Source organism: Sylvia atricapilla, chromosome 5 (assembly GCF_009819655.1).
Source record: "Sylvia atricapilla isolate bSylAtr1 chromosome 5, bSylAtr1.pri, whole genome shotgun sequence".
Lineage (NCBI taxonomy): Eukaryota > Metazoa > Chordata > Aves > Passeriformes > Sylviidae > Sylvia > Sylvia atricapilla.
This window is the reverse complement of record NC_089144.1, coordinates 11,922,170-11,942,580: the sequence shown is the minus strand read 5'-3', so window position 1 is coordinate 11,942,580 and position 20,411 is coordinate 11,922,170. Positions and strand designations below refer to the sequence as shown.

General features: G+C 38.0%; 1 protein-coding gene across 3 annotated transcripts in view; it reads right to left on the bottom strand.

Moving 5' to 3' along the window:
- The window catches only part of PHTF2 (putative homeodomain transcription factor 2), a 63,641-nt gene that overhangs the window by 39,960 nt on the left and 3,270 nt on the right, over positions 1–20,411 (bottom strand). For 2 of the 3 annotated variants that reach the window (XM_066318728.1, XM_066318731.1), the window contains exon 2: positions 9,162–9,238. In XM_066318728.1, the coding sequence (XP_066174825.1) occupies positions 9,162–9,206 (45 nt within the window). In that variant the 5' untranslated portion in view covers positions 9,207–9,238. Of the gene's footprint in view, positions 1–9,161; positions 9,461–20,411 lie in introns of those variants that run through there. The other variant, XM_066318730.1, reaches the window with a different exon arrangement.

Genomic DNA, 20,411 nt, shown 5'->3' with positions numbered 1-20,411 from the left:
CAGAACTACTTTAAAGGACAGGGTCCTTTACAACTGTTTTACTGGAGAAGTGGATCTGTCAACTTTGGTTATTGACACCTGAGCACAGGACAAGTGTGCTGGTGTGAACAGAAACGAGTGGAAGAGAAAATTACAGACAGTGAATACTATTACAATCTCTCACAAGGTTTTTGTTGTTGTTCTGGGTTTCTACTTTAATCTAGCATGTATCACCCCTTGGTGTTTTAACAAAGTTTAAGGAGCACTTCAAGGAGCAGGTATGAGTGCCACTCAGCACATCAAATTCCAACCTGATACTCAGCTTCCCTTCTCACCATCTGCATAAGCATCCCTCTGCATTTCTCTTCCAAATGTATCAGAAGAAAGTAGATCAAAACAAAGGCATCACCACAAAGTAGCATAGCAGATACTGGCACACTTCATTTCCCACATTAAACAAAAATAGGAAGAACTAGTGTTACTGAAACAAGGCAAGTAAAAAACACAGGCATTAATTTTTTTTTTCTCTCCTTTATGTCAGGAAAGCAGATTTAGAGTTTGTGAAAAGTGTCTTGCAGAATTCATTGAAAGTACATTTTCATTTACAACAAACTAAATTATAACATATAATGACTACCAGAGATGTTAGACACAAATATGAATTAAAATCAAGAACGTAATTAGTGAATGAATTGAAGAATGTAAGTTAATACTAGCAAACCTTCCTAGTTTTAAATTATTGAGTGCACCAGCCAATTCCAGCTTCAAAGACTTTGGATTTACAAGTATTTGCATTTGAATTCTGTTTTATGTTAAATCTAATGTAAATCTAAAACAAATATAGGCTCTTGGCTATTCATGTATTTCCTTACAACTGTACATACCTGCAGGACACGGAAAAGAAGCACCCAGCCTAACACTGAAGAAATTAAGCTCTAAAGGCAAGTCAAAGGAAGGAATACCCTTCTAGAGATAAGATCAAGTTGGAACCTGAATAATTTAAATATAGACAAAACTTGATCAAAACAAGGGCCCCCTCAATATGCAGCTGTGCCGGGCACTCAGGCTCCCTTGGCTGGAGTGATTCTGCCAACAGGAATGCCCCACCAGCTCCAGTACCCATTTACTGCCTACCCACTGCACCTGAGTCTCATCCCTCACACCTGCAAGTTCTGCACCATCCTTCAGAGAAAATTTAAAGTACAAAACACAGGAGTCAAAAAAACGGTCCCATTTTTAAGTACACAACTGTAATAAATGTTTCTAAAATCTTTTCAAGAAGAGGCTTGGTGGAACTGCTCGTCACTGATAACTTTCAAACCACCAGTCTAGCCTACAACTGGCAATAAACTTTTCTTAAAGCAAACTACAAAACACAATATCCCAATTTTAAATTGATTTCACAGGAATTTGTTCTAATTTCATTTATTAAATATCTAATTCAAAGTTGTATTCTATAGCATTTTTTATTTGTTATGACTTGGTAGAAAATAAATTAACGAAAAGTTAGATGACAAGCCTATTGTCTCATTTTGAAATGCAACTTTTACCACCAAGCATCAACACAACCCTATTGTAGGGAACTTGTCAGTAATAAGCTACAGATATTAAAAACTGTGGTATAACCTACTTGCAGCTGAATTAGATAAAGTAGTAAATGTTATTTCATACATAGTTTAAATCCTGCATCCCAGGCCTCCTCAATGCCAAGATTTTATCCAGTCTATCCAACTCTGTTACCCCTAAAACACTCAGTTCTGAAGATCCCACACCTCAATAAATACCAAGTAAAGAAGATAAAAGGGATTCTGTTCCTTTATGCATTTGCAATCATTCTTCAAGCAACTATAAAAATTTTCAGTATATAATGGATTAAATGCAAATGAAAACTGCAGGAACTCTCACAACAGAGAGAAACAGGTGTTTCACATCCCAAATAAACAAAGTATGATAAACTTTCAAATAGGTTTTCTTGGGAAAAAAATTTCCTCACAAGTAATCATTTAAAAAAAAAAAATCTAACTTTTATGTGACTTGGCATGGGAAATTACAACTTCACGTTTGGTAAACTCCATAAAGCTAGCTCTTTACTGAAAGATTAAATAAATTTGAGATCCTTTTTAAGTCCTTATAAGATTTTCTGGGTTTAAGAGAAATGTGCATCTCCTGCAATTACCTAAAATAACTGCACTTACTCTTTCCCAATCAAATAAGTCAGGAAGCATTTGATCAAATTTCTTCATACATCTGAAATTTGGCAGCTCTACAGTTTGGTTGTATAACAGCAATAGCAATTAGCTTAAGTAAATAGCTAAGCTATTGAAAACACAGCAATATTTAGTTCAAAGCACAGTGGAAAGGGCTTTAGCACTGCACAGTGCTTCTCCCCAGTGCCCTTCTCTAACAAGCCACGTGTGCATCAAGATTGAACTTGAGCTTTGTGAATGACACTGATATTCACTTTAAGCTAATGTAGTGATGGTATCAACCTGTAGCCCAATACTCGCAAGGCCCTTCTGATTCTAATGGAATTGATCAATATTTCAAGAGGCATTTATAATTTATGACCGTGCAGACTAGCAAAGATTATAATCCTAAGAATACATAGTATTTCCTCTTGGATCTTGAAACTTTAATGTTTATCAATAATGAAACTTGTGTGCTAAACTCTGCTCTTTAAAACCTCTAAACACTTTTACAAGGCACATCACAATAGTATAACAAAACAGAAATATGTAAGATCTAAAGATTGGTAAATAAATAATGAAGTTACTTCCTTGGACTGTCTGACAACTTATTAAAATATTTAGTGCTAAAATATTAGCTAATACGCTTTATAAACTGCTAGATAATTAAAAATAACTGTATAATTTTCTGTATCAATTTTAATATTAAGATATCCATATAGAAATAATTTATATACTAATATATTACTAATTTTTGCAATATGTCTCATTTTCTCAAAACTTAGAAGAGGATTATTAAAAGTTATTTTAAACTCCTGTTTATTTCTTACACGAACTGATCCCCATTGCAGTAAAGGCAATACTTTAGTAGCTCAGCAGTAGAATTATCTCTGTCGGACTAGATTTCTAGGCTTGGGATTGGTTTTTTCCTGTATATTTTTCATTTTCAAGGGTGGAAGGGTTTTTTCAGTTTTGTTTATGGTGGATATGTGGAGTGGACAACCTAAGCTAAGACAAACTTAGCCAATAAGCCATAGATAGAAATCACTATATGACAGCTGTACGCTGTCTGTTAACAGCAAAGAGTTTAGAAAGTTTTAGTCAAAAGGAGGACAGTGAAGGGATCAAGCTTCTATATCCTAAGGTACAGAGCTTTGAATTTATAACTGCTGAATTTTACTTCTGATTTTAAAATATCCTGATATCCCTTCCTTCTCCCTGTTTGGTGCCAGACAGAGAAATGAAAGCAGATGTTTAGAGTAAAATTAAGCAAGCGATTCAAACCTTTAAGACGACTTATTTATTATTAACTATTTGAACTGCCAACTAATGACGCACTTAAATTCTGCCAATAACTGCAACAGCACTGTATTTACAGAGAACAATAATTTTACTTTATTTCACTGAACAATAATTTTACTAAGCCTTACTTTAGAGATACCATCCCTTTCAGAGTCCAATAATAGCTAATTAAACATTTATCAACTACATACTAATGGTTTTTCTCAATTATTCTTTGCAGATTAATTCTTCTTAAGATCTGTTAGCCATACTTATTTACTGCCCTGAGCAATGGTTTACAAATTTTAGCGTATCTGTGAAAACCACAAAGCATCTCTTTTCATCATACAATTAAACTACATGCAGAAGAACAGTTAGAAATCGTTTGTAGGTTTAACTAAATGAGAGTACAGGAATAACCAAAGCTAGACACAACACCCTAGTGCTGTCTGAGCTGGTCAAGAGCAATCCCTTTCCTACATCCATGGCTACACTTTGCAAACAGTGCCCAGTTACTCTCCAAGCCTGAAGGATTTAAAACCTCTGAAACCTTTTTTTTTTTTTTTTTAAATTATAATGCACTTGCGCAAAACAAAACAGTCTCAAGATGTAACTGGGAAAAGAAAACCACTCTGACAGGCTCATTATTCAGTATAATTCCCTGAAGAGCTCTGAAAATCCAGAAACTTTATTGCTGTTGCAACTAGGATTTTAGAACAGCATTGCCCTTACATCCCTGATCATTTCCATTTCCCTCAGCATGCTTTCCTTGTTGTCCCTGCATTTGTCTGGGTGGCTGAAAGATCAATCATATCATGCAGGAAGAGAAAAGAAAATGTCAGGCTATAATTTCACAAGGCCTAATTTAACAATTTAAGAATCAGAGAACCCTTGTCAAGACAGAGGGATTCCACTCCCCTGCCATTAGATAGGTTCATGTCCTTGTAGACTCCCAGTCTTAGTTTTACCTGCATGAGTTTCCTGACCAAATTCATTAAATAGATGTATGAAAGTTTGTGGAAAGGCAAAGCAGGCATGGGAGCCTACAGGCAGGCAAAATGCAAGCCTGCTTCATTCAGCCACAGCCCCTGTTGGACTCATCTTTTGTACCAGATTCAGAAAACAGAGTTTTGGCTCAGCAAACAAGGCACTGAAAGTAAATCCTCACTAGGCCAGGTGACTACTTGAGTACCAAATGTGGAAGGAAACTCTATCTGAACATACATTTTCTTCCTCAGTGCTCTGACAAATGCCAGCTCCAACACTTGTCAAGTTTCAGCATTTGAAGTCAGATGCTTTCAAATCAATGCAGTTTCAGCATCCGAAGTCTTAGGTAAAACAGCCATACAGCCTGTCCATTTAGCAAAAACTGCCTTTGGTGCCCAGGTGAATAATGTATCGTGTGAATTCAGTGCCAAAAAGGAACTTTTTGGTAGTTTAAAGGTAGGATATAATTTTCGTTTAATTCCTCCTTTATTAACTTAATGCAGGGACCAGGTTAGGAAAGTTAAAGCACTGCTAGAGTTAAACGTGGGCAGGAACCTCAAGGGCAACACAAACAAGCTTCTACAGGTTTGTTGATGACAGAAAGAATGCCAGGAAAAATGTGGGCACTCTGTGGAAAGAAACAGGAGAGCTGGTTACCAGGGACATGGAGAAGTACTGGAATTTCCACCTGGGCCTTCACTAGCATGTGCTCCAAGCTGCAACCTGCTCTACTGGAAGATGTCTCTGCCTATGGTGGGGGGCTTGGAACATGATGAATTTTCAGGTCCCTTCCAGCCCAGGCCATTCTGTGCATCTAAATAGGCAAGTATAATCTTGGACTGATGAGCTGTAAACCACTGAATATTAAGATCTTAAAGCAATGCCATTAGAACTCTAATTTTGCCCTTTAAAGCCATGAGAGAGAAAACATCTCATTTGTTTTATTGTGTCCTTTAACAGCTGAACCCAAGGGACACCCAAAGCAGCAGAAAGCTCCACTGGCAAAGTTAAATGATATGCAATCAGGTGTAGGATCCAGCCTCAATTCATTAAGTTTCATTCTGCCTTCCCTACAACCATTCCCAAGAGAAGGAACAACATAATTGTACAAATTTGTTGGTAATATTGCAGGAGAAGGAGTTTCCCATTTTAGCAGCAAGACTTCTGTAAGGACTGAAAATCAGAAAGTCATTAAGGTAAATTTACATATCTTCTCCAAACTGGAAATCAGACCAAAAATTCCACCTACTATTATCTGTAAAACTTGAAAGTATTATAAGAAATTAATGCAAAAAGTTTCAAGCAACAGAAGCAGTACTTTAAGTTATTCATAACTTGATTATTTTTAACCTCAGTTACTGTTACTCAGGCAATACTTCAAGTACATATATAGTATGAGTATCATACAAAAGTTATGCCACCAGACGCTGAAATTGTTTTCAATAAATTCAGGTGTCAGATTTTTTTCACAGGAAACACCATGATGGCTTTCTCCATAAAATTAATCCACTACCAAGCTGAAGCAATTTCAGTATTGTGGTACACACACATAATCCCAAGGACATTAACCAAGTGGGGCATTTATGTGAGTAGCAGCTCAGTAGCTGCCTGGAACCCTTGCAGAGAGCAATGCAGACACTCCTGCCACTCCCTTTACTGCAAGAAGCAGGGCAGCTCCAAGGGCTGAAAACAAGCCAGACAAACCCTCTATCACACATCAGTACCCCACCACTGCACTACCTAGTGCATCCAGAAACACAGTAGAGGTTTCATTTATTTTAATTTCTACAGAGCCAACCTGTATCTAGCAGATTTCATGCCTTGCAAAAGTATTTGTACTGGCTGGGAAATGCAAGTAATCACTGGAAGCACTAAAACTGTCCGTGCAATCTTGTATCTCAAATCACAAGCTGCTGTAATATCTCTCTGAAATCTTACAATGCAAGTTAAAATAATTCAGAATTGATTACTGTATTTTTACAAGACAGTAATCAGGAGCTCCAGTGCACGAAAAGCAGAGTAAATCTATTGTCAAAACAGAAAAACATGTTTACATAATAAAAGTTCTGACCTTTTAAACAATTAGGGGTATTACAAAATCATCCTGGTGCAAGGAGCTCAATTTCAGACAATAGTATGAGTCATGAGTAAACTTGCTGTTTGCAAAACTTGCCTATAGTAGGGTTGGAAGAGCTCAATTGCTTAACTCTTTCCATTGAAGAGATATAAACACATCTCTTGTTTGAGAAACCAACAGACCTTTGAAACTCAGTAGAGAGACACATGTACTAAATACATTTTAAAATACATTAAAATAAAAAACTAAGAAAGACAAGGAGCAAGTTATCTGCTCAGTATTTCTTACAGAGCCCCAACCTACTCAAATGCTTCTTTGTCATGTATACGTTAATGTTCTTTTTCAAGGCACTCATACACCAATTGATTAACCTGAAAACACCTCCCCAAAACAACAGCTTATTTTTCTCATTTCATCATAGAGGCAAGTAATATCAATTTGATCAATTCTGACTGCAACCCTGCTTCTCTCTTGCCCCAGAAACAAACTCCTACTACCAGAATGCACTAGGTTTGGATCCCTCCCCACTTTCAATTCTAGCTACAGCTGTGATGAGTCAGTAGATCTAATCAGTGGGACAACTCTGACGACAACCATAAAAACTGAAATGAAAATTTAAAACTGGAAGCAAACAACAGGTCATACAGTTCTGTTTCTTGATATCATAAGCAAACAAAATCTGGTAACTGAACAGCATAACTCTTTCTGTTCCCCAAATTGAAAACTTTGGTTTAAACAAAAAACCCATGGGTAAAAAATACTATGCCATGCAAGAGATTTAAACAAATCAAGAAGCAAAATCAAGGGCACAGGTGGAAAAGTCTAAATACTTCCAAGAACAGATCACACACTATAGAGCTGGAAAACTCTTTGGGGTTAGTAGCCAGATCCAGGAGAAACCTCAGTATGTGGTAGCTAAGAAATTACAGTCTAATTCACACAAACATCTGCAACTTTTCTGCAGTACAACCATTTGTCTCAAAACATTACACTTCCTCACACAAAAGCAGCCTAACTTGCTCATTTGGCAGATCCCAGTCCACATGTGTAGTGCAACTAAATTTTGTTCACACCAAGGAGAAGACCAGCATCTGGTTTATACATGATCTTATTTCTCCTGAATACAGCTCAGTCCTTCCAGAAGTAACAGAAGTCACCTCACCACAAAGGCACTGTGCAATTCCTGGCTGAGCAGACCTCTGTCAAAGCCCACAGGGATTCACCACAGAAATGCTGGTTTTACTATGAACGAAAAAACTGGAAACATATGTGAAATCATTGGAAAAGATGACAGAAAAAGGGTTAAAAGAATGACCTGTGGTGATAACAAGTAATCCTGTTGGGAGCAATGTCCTGGGAAAAGTAAAATTGAGGAATGGGTTGTTTATATCAAGACCAGAAGGCCTCCCCTCTGTAAAATCACACCACAATGACTCATCCTGCCTTCCTACCATCAGGAGCATGGAAAGTTGGAGCATATTAAATGTGCCATTCCTTTTACCGTATGACCAACAGGAAAAGAGACAAGTATTTTAAAAAAACCAAAACCAAAAACAACCAAACAACAAACATGAACTTCACTTAAGGTTTACACAGACTGCAGACTTGCTGTTGCATCAAAGGACCATCTATATGTAAAGCTGAATATCACGAAAGATCTGTCCACAGGAGAGTGCATCATCACCAACAAAAACAACCTCAGAGACATGATGAGGATTGGACATCCAGCATCTCCTGCACTGCACAAAGAGATCCTGGCTAGACCAAACACAAACACAGCCTGCTGTTTGGACATCATATTCTCATATCACTACACAGTGAGTGAATTAAGTGTATGAGAGAATGAGCAGAAGCAGGTAAAATCAACATCACTTCCCACTTCCATGAGATCATGCAATGAATTTCATTATGTTAGATCTTTTATAAGTCATCTTCCAAATCAGAGTACACCAAATTAAAAAAAAAAAATTCATCTGTGAATTATTTTCAAGTTTTTAATATAAAATTGAATGACTGGTATAAATTAAGTCAGCAAAATTAATTTTTCTGCTCTTTCAACTCTACATTTAATTCACTGTCATAAAGCTCTCAACAAAGCTGACCAGTATTATCTTATTTGTAAAAAGTAACTGTTGCTTTGCTAGAAGCTAACCAGAATTTCTGTTCTGAAGATCATTGCCATTATTTGATTAAGGACAAGATGTATCCTCTCCAAAAAATGGCTATAGACCCAAGGAAAACACTAACTCACAAAAACTCATTAAACCATGGAGAACCAATGGTTCTCTTTTGGGTACATATTATACAGATTTTTTGTTACTGACAGAAATTTTGTTTCAATTCCTACTTTCTACCTAAATACAAGGATTCTTGTCTGTGCTACAGAAACAACATTCTCCTGTACACATCAACACTCTACCAAGAATGCAAAATTTCTTTTTTTTGCAGAGCACAGGTAACCAAGGGAGTAAGGAGTTTTCAGCATAGACCAAAAGCTATTTCATTTCACTAAATATTTATTTACCTATGGAAGAAAAGTTTCAAGCGACTCACTCTCATACAATGCTAACAAGTAAGGCATAAGTATTTTATATTTGTTATATCAACACATAAACACAAAAAGCCACCATAAAAACAAATAGAAATCTTACCTTTTTCTGGTACCAAACTATAGCATCAGTTACTTTGGACGCCATTTATTCCACTGAATTCACAGAGTCATTTTAGGCTGTTAACAGAAAGAGACAGAACTTTACTTCCACTCACTCCCGTTACCTGCAAATAACTGAACAGCTGTATTTACTTTACACATTGCCTCATTTCTATTTTAGTAAGAGTTTGGGCTTTCTCCTCTAGGCAAACAAAAAAAATCCAAATCTGCTGCTACAGGACATGAAAAGACCCAGTTCTGTCCTTCCTTCCCAGTAAAACACACAGGCTGCACAGAGATGATCTGTCATTGCCACACAAGAACCTCACAAGTATTATATTACATGCAGCTTTTTGGTTTTTTTCTGATAAATAAAGCAACCTCCAGTTATTAGCTCAACACAGTACTCTGAATTCCAGAATAATTATAAAATGCAGGAAAAATTCATACAGACTATTAGATATACTTGGAGAAGAAAACAATACCAGTGCTAGAACTTCACTAATGATAAAATTAATGCCCTCATGAAAACAGTAGACCAAAATTAAATCAAAAAGATAAAACTAAGGGAAAATTCTGTGGTGGTTTTAATGAACAAAATAGCAATACCATTAGTTACTCTTTGATGCCACTGTAATAATAGTTTTCAGTATGAAAAAAAAAAAAAAAAACAAAAAACCACAACCCAAACTTCCAGCCTATGTAAAATATTTGTATCTTGAAACTAATTTTTACTAATTTTTAGTCTTCTTTTGTGTAATCAGTCAGCCAGAGCTCATTAAAAAGAAGAAGAAAAGAAAAACATAAAAAGCCTTCAGGTACATCTGTGTCTCCCTTGTACTGGGAAGCCCAGAACTGGACTCAGCAGCCCAGGTGTGGCCTCACTGATGGCAAGGACATGGTTAAGGATGTCATAAGGATGACAGTGGCTTAGTTCCCAAACACCAAACTATACACCAAGCATTTTCCAAGATTCATCTTGCATAAAAATATTACACTTACTGTAAGATTTTTAGTATCAACAATAATATTGCGCCTTATATTTCTTCATTAAGAGGAAGCAAGAATCATTAACCTAAATATAACCAATTATAATTAATTGGTACCTATCTCATGATTTAAAGAGATTTGCTTAAAGTTTTTACACAGATAAGAAAGGTAAAAAAAAAAAAAAAAAAAAAAAAAACCCCACAACATTCAGCAAATGGGATGGAAACCAAAACTGTACAGTAGATTAAGATGAGTGTCTTTATGACAAACCTAAGCATTACAGTAACTTGTCGCTCTGATCTTTTTCAGCCTTCTAATGTATTTTTGTGGTGGAGTTTCTCACATATTTTCAAGTAAGCAAAGTGATGTTTACATACCTCTCTAAAAGGAGGACAATTAATAGACTTCTAGTTTGACCAGTGTGGCTAAAGAGGTGACAACTTTTCCCTCCAATCCTTGGTCATTGTCCAAAATCTATATAAATCGAGGTCAAAAAATAAACTTCTCTCTTTTTACCCTGATGACCTGACTGTGTGAGTGCTGTTCTTTTTGTGTCCTATAACAACAGTAACTCGTGACACTTTACTGTACATTATTCATCACCAAAGACGTCAGTGTTTGAGGGTTTTTTTAAAAGCAGGTATAAACCATATGAAGTTCAACAAGGGAAAGTGCCACATTTTGCACCTGAGACAACCCTGGTTGTGTATAAAGACTGGGGAACAAGAGGCTGGAGAGAAGCTGCAGAAATGGACCTGGTCTGTGGACAGGGGACCATGAGGCAGCAGTGTCCTGGCAGCCAGGAGGGCCAGCCCTGTCCTGGTGACATCAGGCACAGCATCAGCAGCTGAGCAAGGGAGGGGATTTTCCTGCTCTGCTCTGGGCTGGGGTGGCCTCACCTCCAGTGCTGGGGACAGTTTTGGACACCACAACACAAAAGGACATTAAGCTATGAGACAGCATCCAGTGGAGGGCCACATCCATGGGATCGTCCTGTGCAAGGCCAGGGAGATCGACTTTATCCTAACAGCTCCCTTCCAACCCAGTGTGATTCTATTTATTTAAAAAATGACCCTCCAAAAGACTCAGTTCTGCACTGACGTTTGTTTGTTCATTCTTCTCTGACTTGTGCATTGACATACTCCTATTTTACACAGTGCATTACTTAAAAGATATAAATAACACTGTCTTTAGTTTGGACATGCAGCATATACACTATAGTATAAACCTTCAACACATGGATTGATATTATATATACTTGAGGATTTCTAAGAAACATAATGCCATACATATTCATGTTTCCCAAACAAACCTATGTTTAAGATTTCTAACAGTGCAACTCCAATATCTTTTATACAACTTCAGATAAAACTACAATGCAAGTGAAAGAAATGTCTCAGAGAGCTTAGAAAGCCATTGAAATTTTGAAAAATATCAGAACACTGACAATTGGTGCAACTGAGCAAGCAAACACCTCTATTTTTCCACTATTGAAAATATCATGTAAGTCACATCAAGTCACTGAAAGCTGGCAGCCATGACTCTGTCAACATCTGTAATTGCTTCTGATCTATTTGCTTCTGATAAGAGTCTGTTTTTCTAAGAGCAACTATCAATTATTAAGAATTCATTGCCACAATGAATATAAAAATGCTATCACATAAAAGGAAGGAGCCCAAGAGAGACTCTGATAACCTGGTGTATCACACAGACTGGTCACCTTTCTTTCTCACCCATACAAAGCTCACAACAGGACTTGCTTTCTTATTGGAAAACCTCTTCAATCAAACTTGACTTTAAAAATCCTTTGGTACACTGGACTCAAAAGTGACATTAAACCTTTCCCCACACACAGCACCTACATCACACATCACAGTGACAGCAGCTCACTGCTACAGAGGCGCCAGGGCAGGAAGGGGCTGCAGAGATACTGATCACATTTACACCCTCACCTCCCTGCCTCCATGACCTCATCTTGGAGAACCTTCAACTCCCTCTCATTTCTCCTAAATAACACCCCTCTCAAATACAATACACCCTACTTCCTACCAGCCTAATCACAGGATGAGAAAAAGGTTGGAACAACTCATTACCAGCAGTAAAGAACTGCTGAACCTGGACAGAAACCTTTCCCTCAACAGCTACGTTAACTTGATGTCTTTCTCCAAGGTCAATGATTTTTCAGGAAACCAAAGATTAACTCATGAATCCAAGACTTCCAACTGTGTCCAATACAGCTAAAAATGGATCAAGCTATTTTAAAGGCAGTAACCTTTGTTTGCAGTAGCTTTTCAATTCACTCAGAAATCCTTTGCCTCAAGAAACAATTACCTCACAAAACTATAAAGCAAATAAAAAGAAGCAGCTTTATTTGATTTCTATCAACAAACCTGTTATTTAGATTATCCATGGTTTTCATATTTTTAAGAAACTCTCTGCATTAAATCCTCCATAGAATCTATTTTGGTGGCATTTAAAGCTTATTTGCATACACATTTGCATAAACAAATGCAAAGATGATGCTTACAAAAGTAAATATGACAAAATCATGGGATGGATGCCTCCAAACAGTTTGGTGTGCTAAATAAAAATACCTCTACTAGGAAATATCACATGCTTTCTTCAAGAGCTACACAACCATTTCTGAGACAGCACAGTAATGAAAGGTGAAAAGGTTTATTTAATTATTTCTGTATAGTGATTCTGCTTGCAGTAGCTGGGATTGGTCTGTGGTTTGGGTTTTAGTTTGTCTTTAGGTTTTGGGGGGTTTAATGAGGTGAAATGAGACATTATGAGTTTAATAGACTCAGTCTGAAGCTAGCTTATCTGGGCGAGGGATGGATGGAAACAATTCAAGGTACTTCAGCTGCAGCCCTGGCTCTGACCATCTGCCCACAGCTCATGAAACACCTAAGACTGAAGACAAAGTATTTTAGCAATTTCAGAACTCTGCATATCCATTACAAGTCACTCTGTCATTCATGTTTGCAACTGACATTGATCCTGAGGTCAGCCTGTAAAAGCCCAGCTCTAAAGCTCATCAGTATCAACTGGGTAAAAGTGAACAAGGGAAAAGCGCTGATGGACAAACACAAGCAGGACAGAGCAGTGCCTGTTCTTTGCCTGGCTCTCCCCTCATCCTCTCTGGACCCAGCCTTCTGTTCCACGCCCTATGTCAAATATCTGCATCTAGGACAGGGACCAGCTTAAGCACTCAGTTGTACAACGTCCTGTGCAGAGTACCTACAGCAAGATTAAGTTAATCCTTACTAGCTGAAGACTAAGAGCAACACAAACAATACTCCCAACTTCAGAGATTAGACAGAGCATCCAAATACAAAAGCATGATCACATCTCTGTAACATTTAACAGAGTTTTCATTACATTTCCATCAAAATCACAGTTAATAACTAGCAGTATTTTTTATTCAAAACCTCATTACTTTCTTAAGGCTTAATAGAGAGGACTACCTAGTTTTGATGGTCCCTGTTCAGAGGTGAGGTTTCTTAGCTACTTCCCAGTTCAGGTCATAATCATATTACACGATACACCTTGCAATCAAATCAGCAGTTTCTCAAAAGCCACAGAAATTTATATTTAGATGTCTTTAGGTAGCTAAGAGTTCATGCAAGCCCCACAGTACTGCAGTGCTTATTGAGTAAGACAGGATTTAAATAAATTCAAAGTATATTTAGAAATTTTACTCATACCCACAGGCCAGGATTTGGCGACCCTAGTCAGACTTGACTGTATACATCTCTAAATGATAGTCTAAAGTAATCTAAACTGACAGAAGTTCAGAATAAAATTGTGCTCTTCCATAGTGACAAAGAAAAAAAAAAGTTTTTTTTTAAGAATATACAAGTCTAAGCAGTGTCACCTAGCAAAAGGACATAATTAAAAACACAACACAAGCAAGGACGCCTAGATAAATAGTTGTTTTCCTTGCCTGTAAACACTGTGAATCACTAAGTATTTCAAGGAACCTGTTCCCTTTATAGCAATCCCAGCCTGAATGGTCAAGATACCATCCAGCTGTTGAGTCAAGACTTGAGTGTCCTTCTCAACTCATTATGATCATAGACTGATGAAGCAATGAAGTTGCATGTTCACTATACATCATCAGAATTAAAAATTGCAAAACAGGTTGCTTTTGTCTCAAATGTTTTTTTAAAAGGCATTGATTTTTAGCACCTTCAGGAAATTAAAGGCAGTTTTTAAAAGGTTATCATATAAAGCCACGAGAATACTACAACCTGGTTTCAACTGCTTTCTAAGATAGAACTGTTTTACCATTATGTTAGATCTTCAATACTGCAGTTTCACAATCACAGACATAACTTCACTAAGATTCCCTGGCATGCAGAGTAAGAAAAGACAATGAATCAGAACAGTAGACTGTGGCCTAAACTACTAATTTTATAGCAAACTCTCTTAAAGCTTTACCCTTATTCATGCACAGCTAGAAAACAACTTTAATGAAGGAAAACCCCCTCGCTTTCTAGGTTCAACATGAAAATACAAGTTAACATTCTCATCGAATTGCTGACATCATTTGATACTTTAAGTTTAAATGAGACAAATAAACAGCTGAGTCACATCAGGCATCCGCTGTTGACTGAAAAGCTGCTTCTGCCATGAGTAACACACACCAAGGGAGGTATCCCTGTAATGCAGATACAGCACTAAACTTACCAGCAGTCATCCTTCCTCCACTCAAACCCAGAGGAGTTGTGCCACTGCCACAAAGAACAGATGAAAACCTTAGAGCAATGCTCCAAAAGAATCATTGCTTTCCATGTGCGTTACACATAAACCATTAAACCTACATCTCCTTTTTGAAAGGGAACATCAAATACTAAGCAATGCACTCACTGTTCTTTTTAAGTACTTTATCTATGCATCGCTGTTCTCAAAACAGCATTTCAGAATTGCAAATTGTATACAAGCAAATGAGAAACTTGTCACTCCCAGGTTCACACCTTTCAGTGGAGGTTTTATCATGTTCCTTCCAGCTACCCTTAAGAAAACCTGTAACAGTCAAAACAGAAGGAAAAAAGTCAAGTTAAATTAAGAAAACTCCAGACACTGCTAACCAAAGGACAATATCCAGCAACCAGCATGAAAAGTACTCTTCCTGCCATGCCTGCCAAGCCTCTCCAAGTCATCTTGCAATCCAAGGTCATAACAGTTTGCAAATAAAAAGGAATTAACATACTTGCTTTTCCCAAGGAAGACCAAAAACTCTGCTAAAACTCTATACCAGCGTTCCTAGGATGCTGCTCATGAGAGTTAATGTTCAAACTCTGCCCTTTGCGCCATCTCAAAAAAATCCAAAACCCCCAAAAACCCAAAATACAATCACCCTCAACCAACCAGCTAAAAAAAAAAAAAAAATTAACATCCCTAGATGCCTATTTCAGGAGGTCTTTGTTTGAGAAGGCCTGTTTCCTCAGGCCAACAGCAGCAACAGTGAGACATGAATCAGACCCTATGCTGGCTGCTGTGTTCTTCACGCACAGAGATGTACCAAACATGAGATATATGATGAGAGACAGACATCTGGCAGCATGTCCATGCCTGCCCGTGCCTCCAGTAAGATGTCAGATGCTGAAAAGCTGATCCTTTCTCAGGCCCCGGTATTCTGCCCACAAACCACTGCATCTGACACTATTTCTGCTGCTGCCTATTTCCTTATAAGCTCATGCCCTTGCTCACTCACCAGCCCAAGCAGGAAGCTACCACAAACACAGCACAGAGCACGCAGTGAGAACCAGCTTTCAAAAGCTGATGGGCAGTAGATTCAACTTATTCACCTTCACTTGCACAGCAAACCCACCAATATCTGAAGCAATGAAGTGCCACACAAAGTAACTCTCACCCAAGGAATACTTGCTTTGCCAGGGAATTACACAACTGTCTGAAATGGCAAGGAAATGTTGACTAGCAGGATTTCTGAGATTTATTTCAGGTTCTGGTAAAAGAACATTGCGTGCAGTTGTTGCAACTGCTGCAGCCATTTCTGGAATCTCTGCCCTCAGCCTTAAGATCTGTGTAAGTTTCCTAATTTTGTTACATAACTGGTTCATGGCTCATTTGAAGTAACACGACACAATCTCATAGATACCTTACTCGTAAAAATAGGGGGGAAGGACTCTCAACTGAGAAGTCAAAGATTCTGCACCTCCCATAATTTACTTTCGAGCCCTCTGCAGTATTTATTAATTAGCAAAAAGCTTTCAATATTTAAACATATTCTGCTGTTCAATAAAGTAGAAAAATCCAAGTCTTTAAAGGGAACTATATTCAAGTTAATTTTGCTTCTTATCTACTATAAGAAATGTCAGTTTCAAAATTCTCACTAAATACAGTAATTGCTGTCAGCACACTGGGTCTACAAGCCAGTTCTGAAAATGTTCCATCTTTTTTAAAAAATTAAATATAAAACAGCACATGATTGATCTCAAGTTATTTTCTATTCCCCTTTTTTGTACTGAATACTGCATGCACGCACATACACATTCCATGAAACATTTGCAACCTTGAACTAATAAATCCCTGAAACACTGTACATATACATCAGCTTTTACAACTGTAACAACTTTATTATGGAACAGAATTTCTGTAAACACCAAGTTTTTAATTTATATATATATAGCTGCCTCAACAAACACTTAGGGAAAAAAAACCCTCCAAACAAACAAATACAGTCACCACCTTGAAATAAAATGCCATGTTCCTTTCTTCTTTCTTGAGATTCTTAACACAGTAATAAATCTTGTTCACTGGAAATACTGACTCGTGTTTAGGAAGACATGTTTATCTGTCACCAGGCACTGCACAGCAGAGTTGTGGTTTCTTGATGACTACAGTCAGGAAGCTGAAAACCACTCCTAAATCACCAAGTTAGCATCATGTTCTACAAATAGTTATCCAGCAAGTTTTTGAAGCAGCTGAGGCATGAAGTGGCTGAGCTGTCAGAAAAAGCTGCTGCCTCTTGTAACAGCCGCGGTTCTGTAGGAACACGGTTGAAAATGCTGAGCTTCTATTCTTAAAAAAAAAAAAAGTCTCTGGAGTGATCCAAGCAAGGAATTGCAGAGTAACAAGCCTTACATGTGTATCTGGCAAGGCCCTCAAAACAATCATTAAAAATGGAACACCATTATACCTGAAAGACTATCTGATAGGGTCTAATCAGCAGTTTCTACACAGGAAGATCATGTCTCAGTCTATCAGCATTTCTGGACATGTCAAACTAACTGATAAACAAGAGCAAGTGAAAGAACATATGTGGACTTTCAAAGAATCTTTGGAAAGATGTCAAAGACTTCCAGATAGTCTGTTGTCTATGAAAAGCAAACAGTGCCGCAATCAAAACCAGACAAAACACTGAACAAAATCTGGCATCAACATTCTTTATTGCAATCACCTAATTGGATAATGAAGATTAACAGCAGCATCCAGTCTGCACAGAGCTATTGATCACGATACCAGTGCCCAGAAGATCCCTGGATCACAGACCACTGGTCTGCAGCCCTTCCATTCAGTGCCAGTCCAAGGCAAAGTGCACACAAATCCCCATTCTCCTTCATGCAGAACCATCCTAATCCTGAAACCAAACAGACTAAATCTTCCTAGTCTGGTCTCTTTATGTTCCACTAGCTTTCACATGCCTTAGCACACTGCAGTGACAGAGGCAGACATTCAGGGCCTCATCCAGCACACATGTGCCTGGTGACTACCTTGTTCAAGGAGGAGAGCATCCAGAAATGGCAAATTCCAGGTAACTATTCGAACCATAAGATTTTTTACTAGAAAGATGAATGCAGACACCATGGCATTGCTCATCAGGCCATGACAGGTAAGGGTAGCTCACAAATCGAGATGCCCCACATTCCTGCTGGCTCCCAGAGCTCTAAAGAGGGAACTTCAAGCAGAAGCAATCTCTTCCTAAAGACACGTCCACACAACCGAGGGTGAAGGTCAGGATGGCCCTGTAAGGCTCCCCAAGGGTTTTAGCCACTCCACACCAGTATCAGCACAGTGGAGAGTCCTCAGTCACCTGCAGGAGACAGCTCCAGGGTCTGAGTGCCCGTGAGCAGCTCTCACAGGATTTACCTGGGCACCTGCAGGACGGTGAGCAGCAATGGCACTGAGGCAGCTCTGAGCACACTCTGCATCTCTCCCAGTAAGCCTTCTCAAGCACCATTAACACAGTAATCGTGACTAATTAGAGCTATTTGCCCTCTCCTCCTCCTAGCTGGACCAGTAGACTAGAGTTTTTATGAAGTACTGCCTAAATTAAGTTCTGAAATAGAGTGAACTGAACCCTGTCCTATTATTCCAAATTTTAAGCCTCTGTAAAAAGCTCCAGCAGTGCTCACTATATTTATCTTTTATACCGCAAAGAAGAAAAGAAAACCTGAAGCAGTAACATTTCTAGGTGGCAATTTTAAACTAGCAAAGCTTAAGAATATGTATGAACTTTAACAATGAAGAGGCAAAATAAACTGAATTCAGTACCAACCACATGTCAATGTTATCTGTAAGGGAAGGCTTACAAGGGAGTGAACCATGAACACTATTCAAAGCCTTAAGAACCAATATCTCTAATCCAGAAAGGAACTTTGGCACCTCAGAGACCTCCTCCATCCAATATAATACAGTCAGAGGAGCAGGGAGACCTGAATAAAAGGTGAAGGACAAAGAAAACACTGCAGTACAGCTCGGCTGATCAGCTGTGCAATCTGACTTGAAATACACCTACTTTATTGGGAGAAGAATATTAAAATACTGGGGGAGGGGTTCTGAGAAGGGCTGTGAATTACCAGCCACTTGAAAGACTCTCGTATTGAAACACGCAACCATGAACAGAAAAATAAGGCATTATAATAAATTAAATGAGATTTCAAGGTAAACCAGAAAACAGTCAAAAAACCAACACCTTCTCAATAATACAGGCAACTTCATTTATTAACTAAGCTGAGAGAACAGCAAAGCAAAATTTTTAACAGAGAAATATTCTATTACAACACATAAGTAGACTGTCAAACTCACTGCCACAGGAAGTCACTGAAGCCAAGATTTTACTCTCATTCGAAAAGAAAGCAGCTATTTAAACACACAATAACAGTAATAATAAAGGAAAAAAAAAATAAACACACAGCTGAGGGAATCTCATGCTTCATAACCCAGGATGGAAGGAAGCATCCAAAGAGATCACTGGGCTGTATTCGGCCATGCAAACACTCCCCTGAACCCGACCCCACAGCGGCCAGAAGCCAACACCAAGGAGAGCATGAGCCACACACAGAACAAACTGTCCCTCAGACAGATCAACACGAAGAGTGTTTAGCTGCCAAGCCAGCATCTGCCAGCCACCTAAAACCCAAAAGCATCTGGCACTGGCCAACTTCCAAAATTCAAGGCTTGCACGATTTCACGTTTGATGTGATATTGCTTTAATTTCTTCTCCCACTCTGCAGTTGTATTTTTATTTTTTTTTTAAGAATAGAACCACAAATTATTTCCAAATACGAGTCCAATGCTTGGACTCATTCCAGAAAGCCATCTAGGCTCTTTGGAGAACGTCTACCAGGACCACCTCAACTGAGTGAAGAATTGAATACTGAACATTACATGTATTCCCAGCAGAAGCAAATTTGGAAAAAAAAACGCTTCACATGCATAAATTAAGAAATAAGACAAATGGTTCAAATGGTTCTAGGAACTCCCTGATATCCTCCCCTTCAACTAAAAAAAAAAAAAAAAAAAAAAAAAAAAAAAAAAAAAAACAAAACAAAACACACCACAAACACAAGCTGTATTTCCATATTTCCTGACAACACAATGGCTATCCCTCTACATGTATATGTGTTTGCTCTAACTTTGAAGCTGCCCTGAGGTGGTGATGGACAAGACTGATGACTTCCAATGACCCTTTCCTAAATTATTCCATGATTACATGTAGAGCATACCCAAACATTACACAGCAATACATTATAGCTCTTATTAGTATTAACCCTTTTTTCCCCTATAGCAATTTATTAAGCTCTTCAGGTTCTCCTTAGAAATTCAAATATAATTTCTTCAAATAATTAACTATTTCCTCTGCACCCATCAAGAAGGACCTTTGAAAGCTTTAAATGTCATGTTTTCTCCCTTGAGTTTACTGTGCTGTTATTTCTAAAGTCTGTTACTTTTCACACCACCACATATCTCTGAATAAGTGGTGGTCAACTGTCCTCAGTCAAATGCAGCA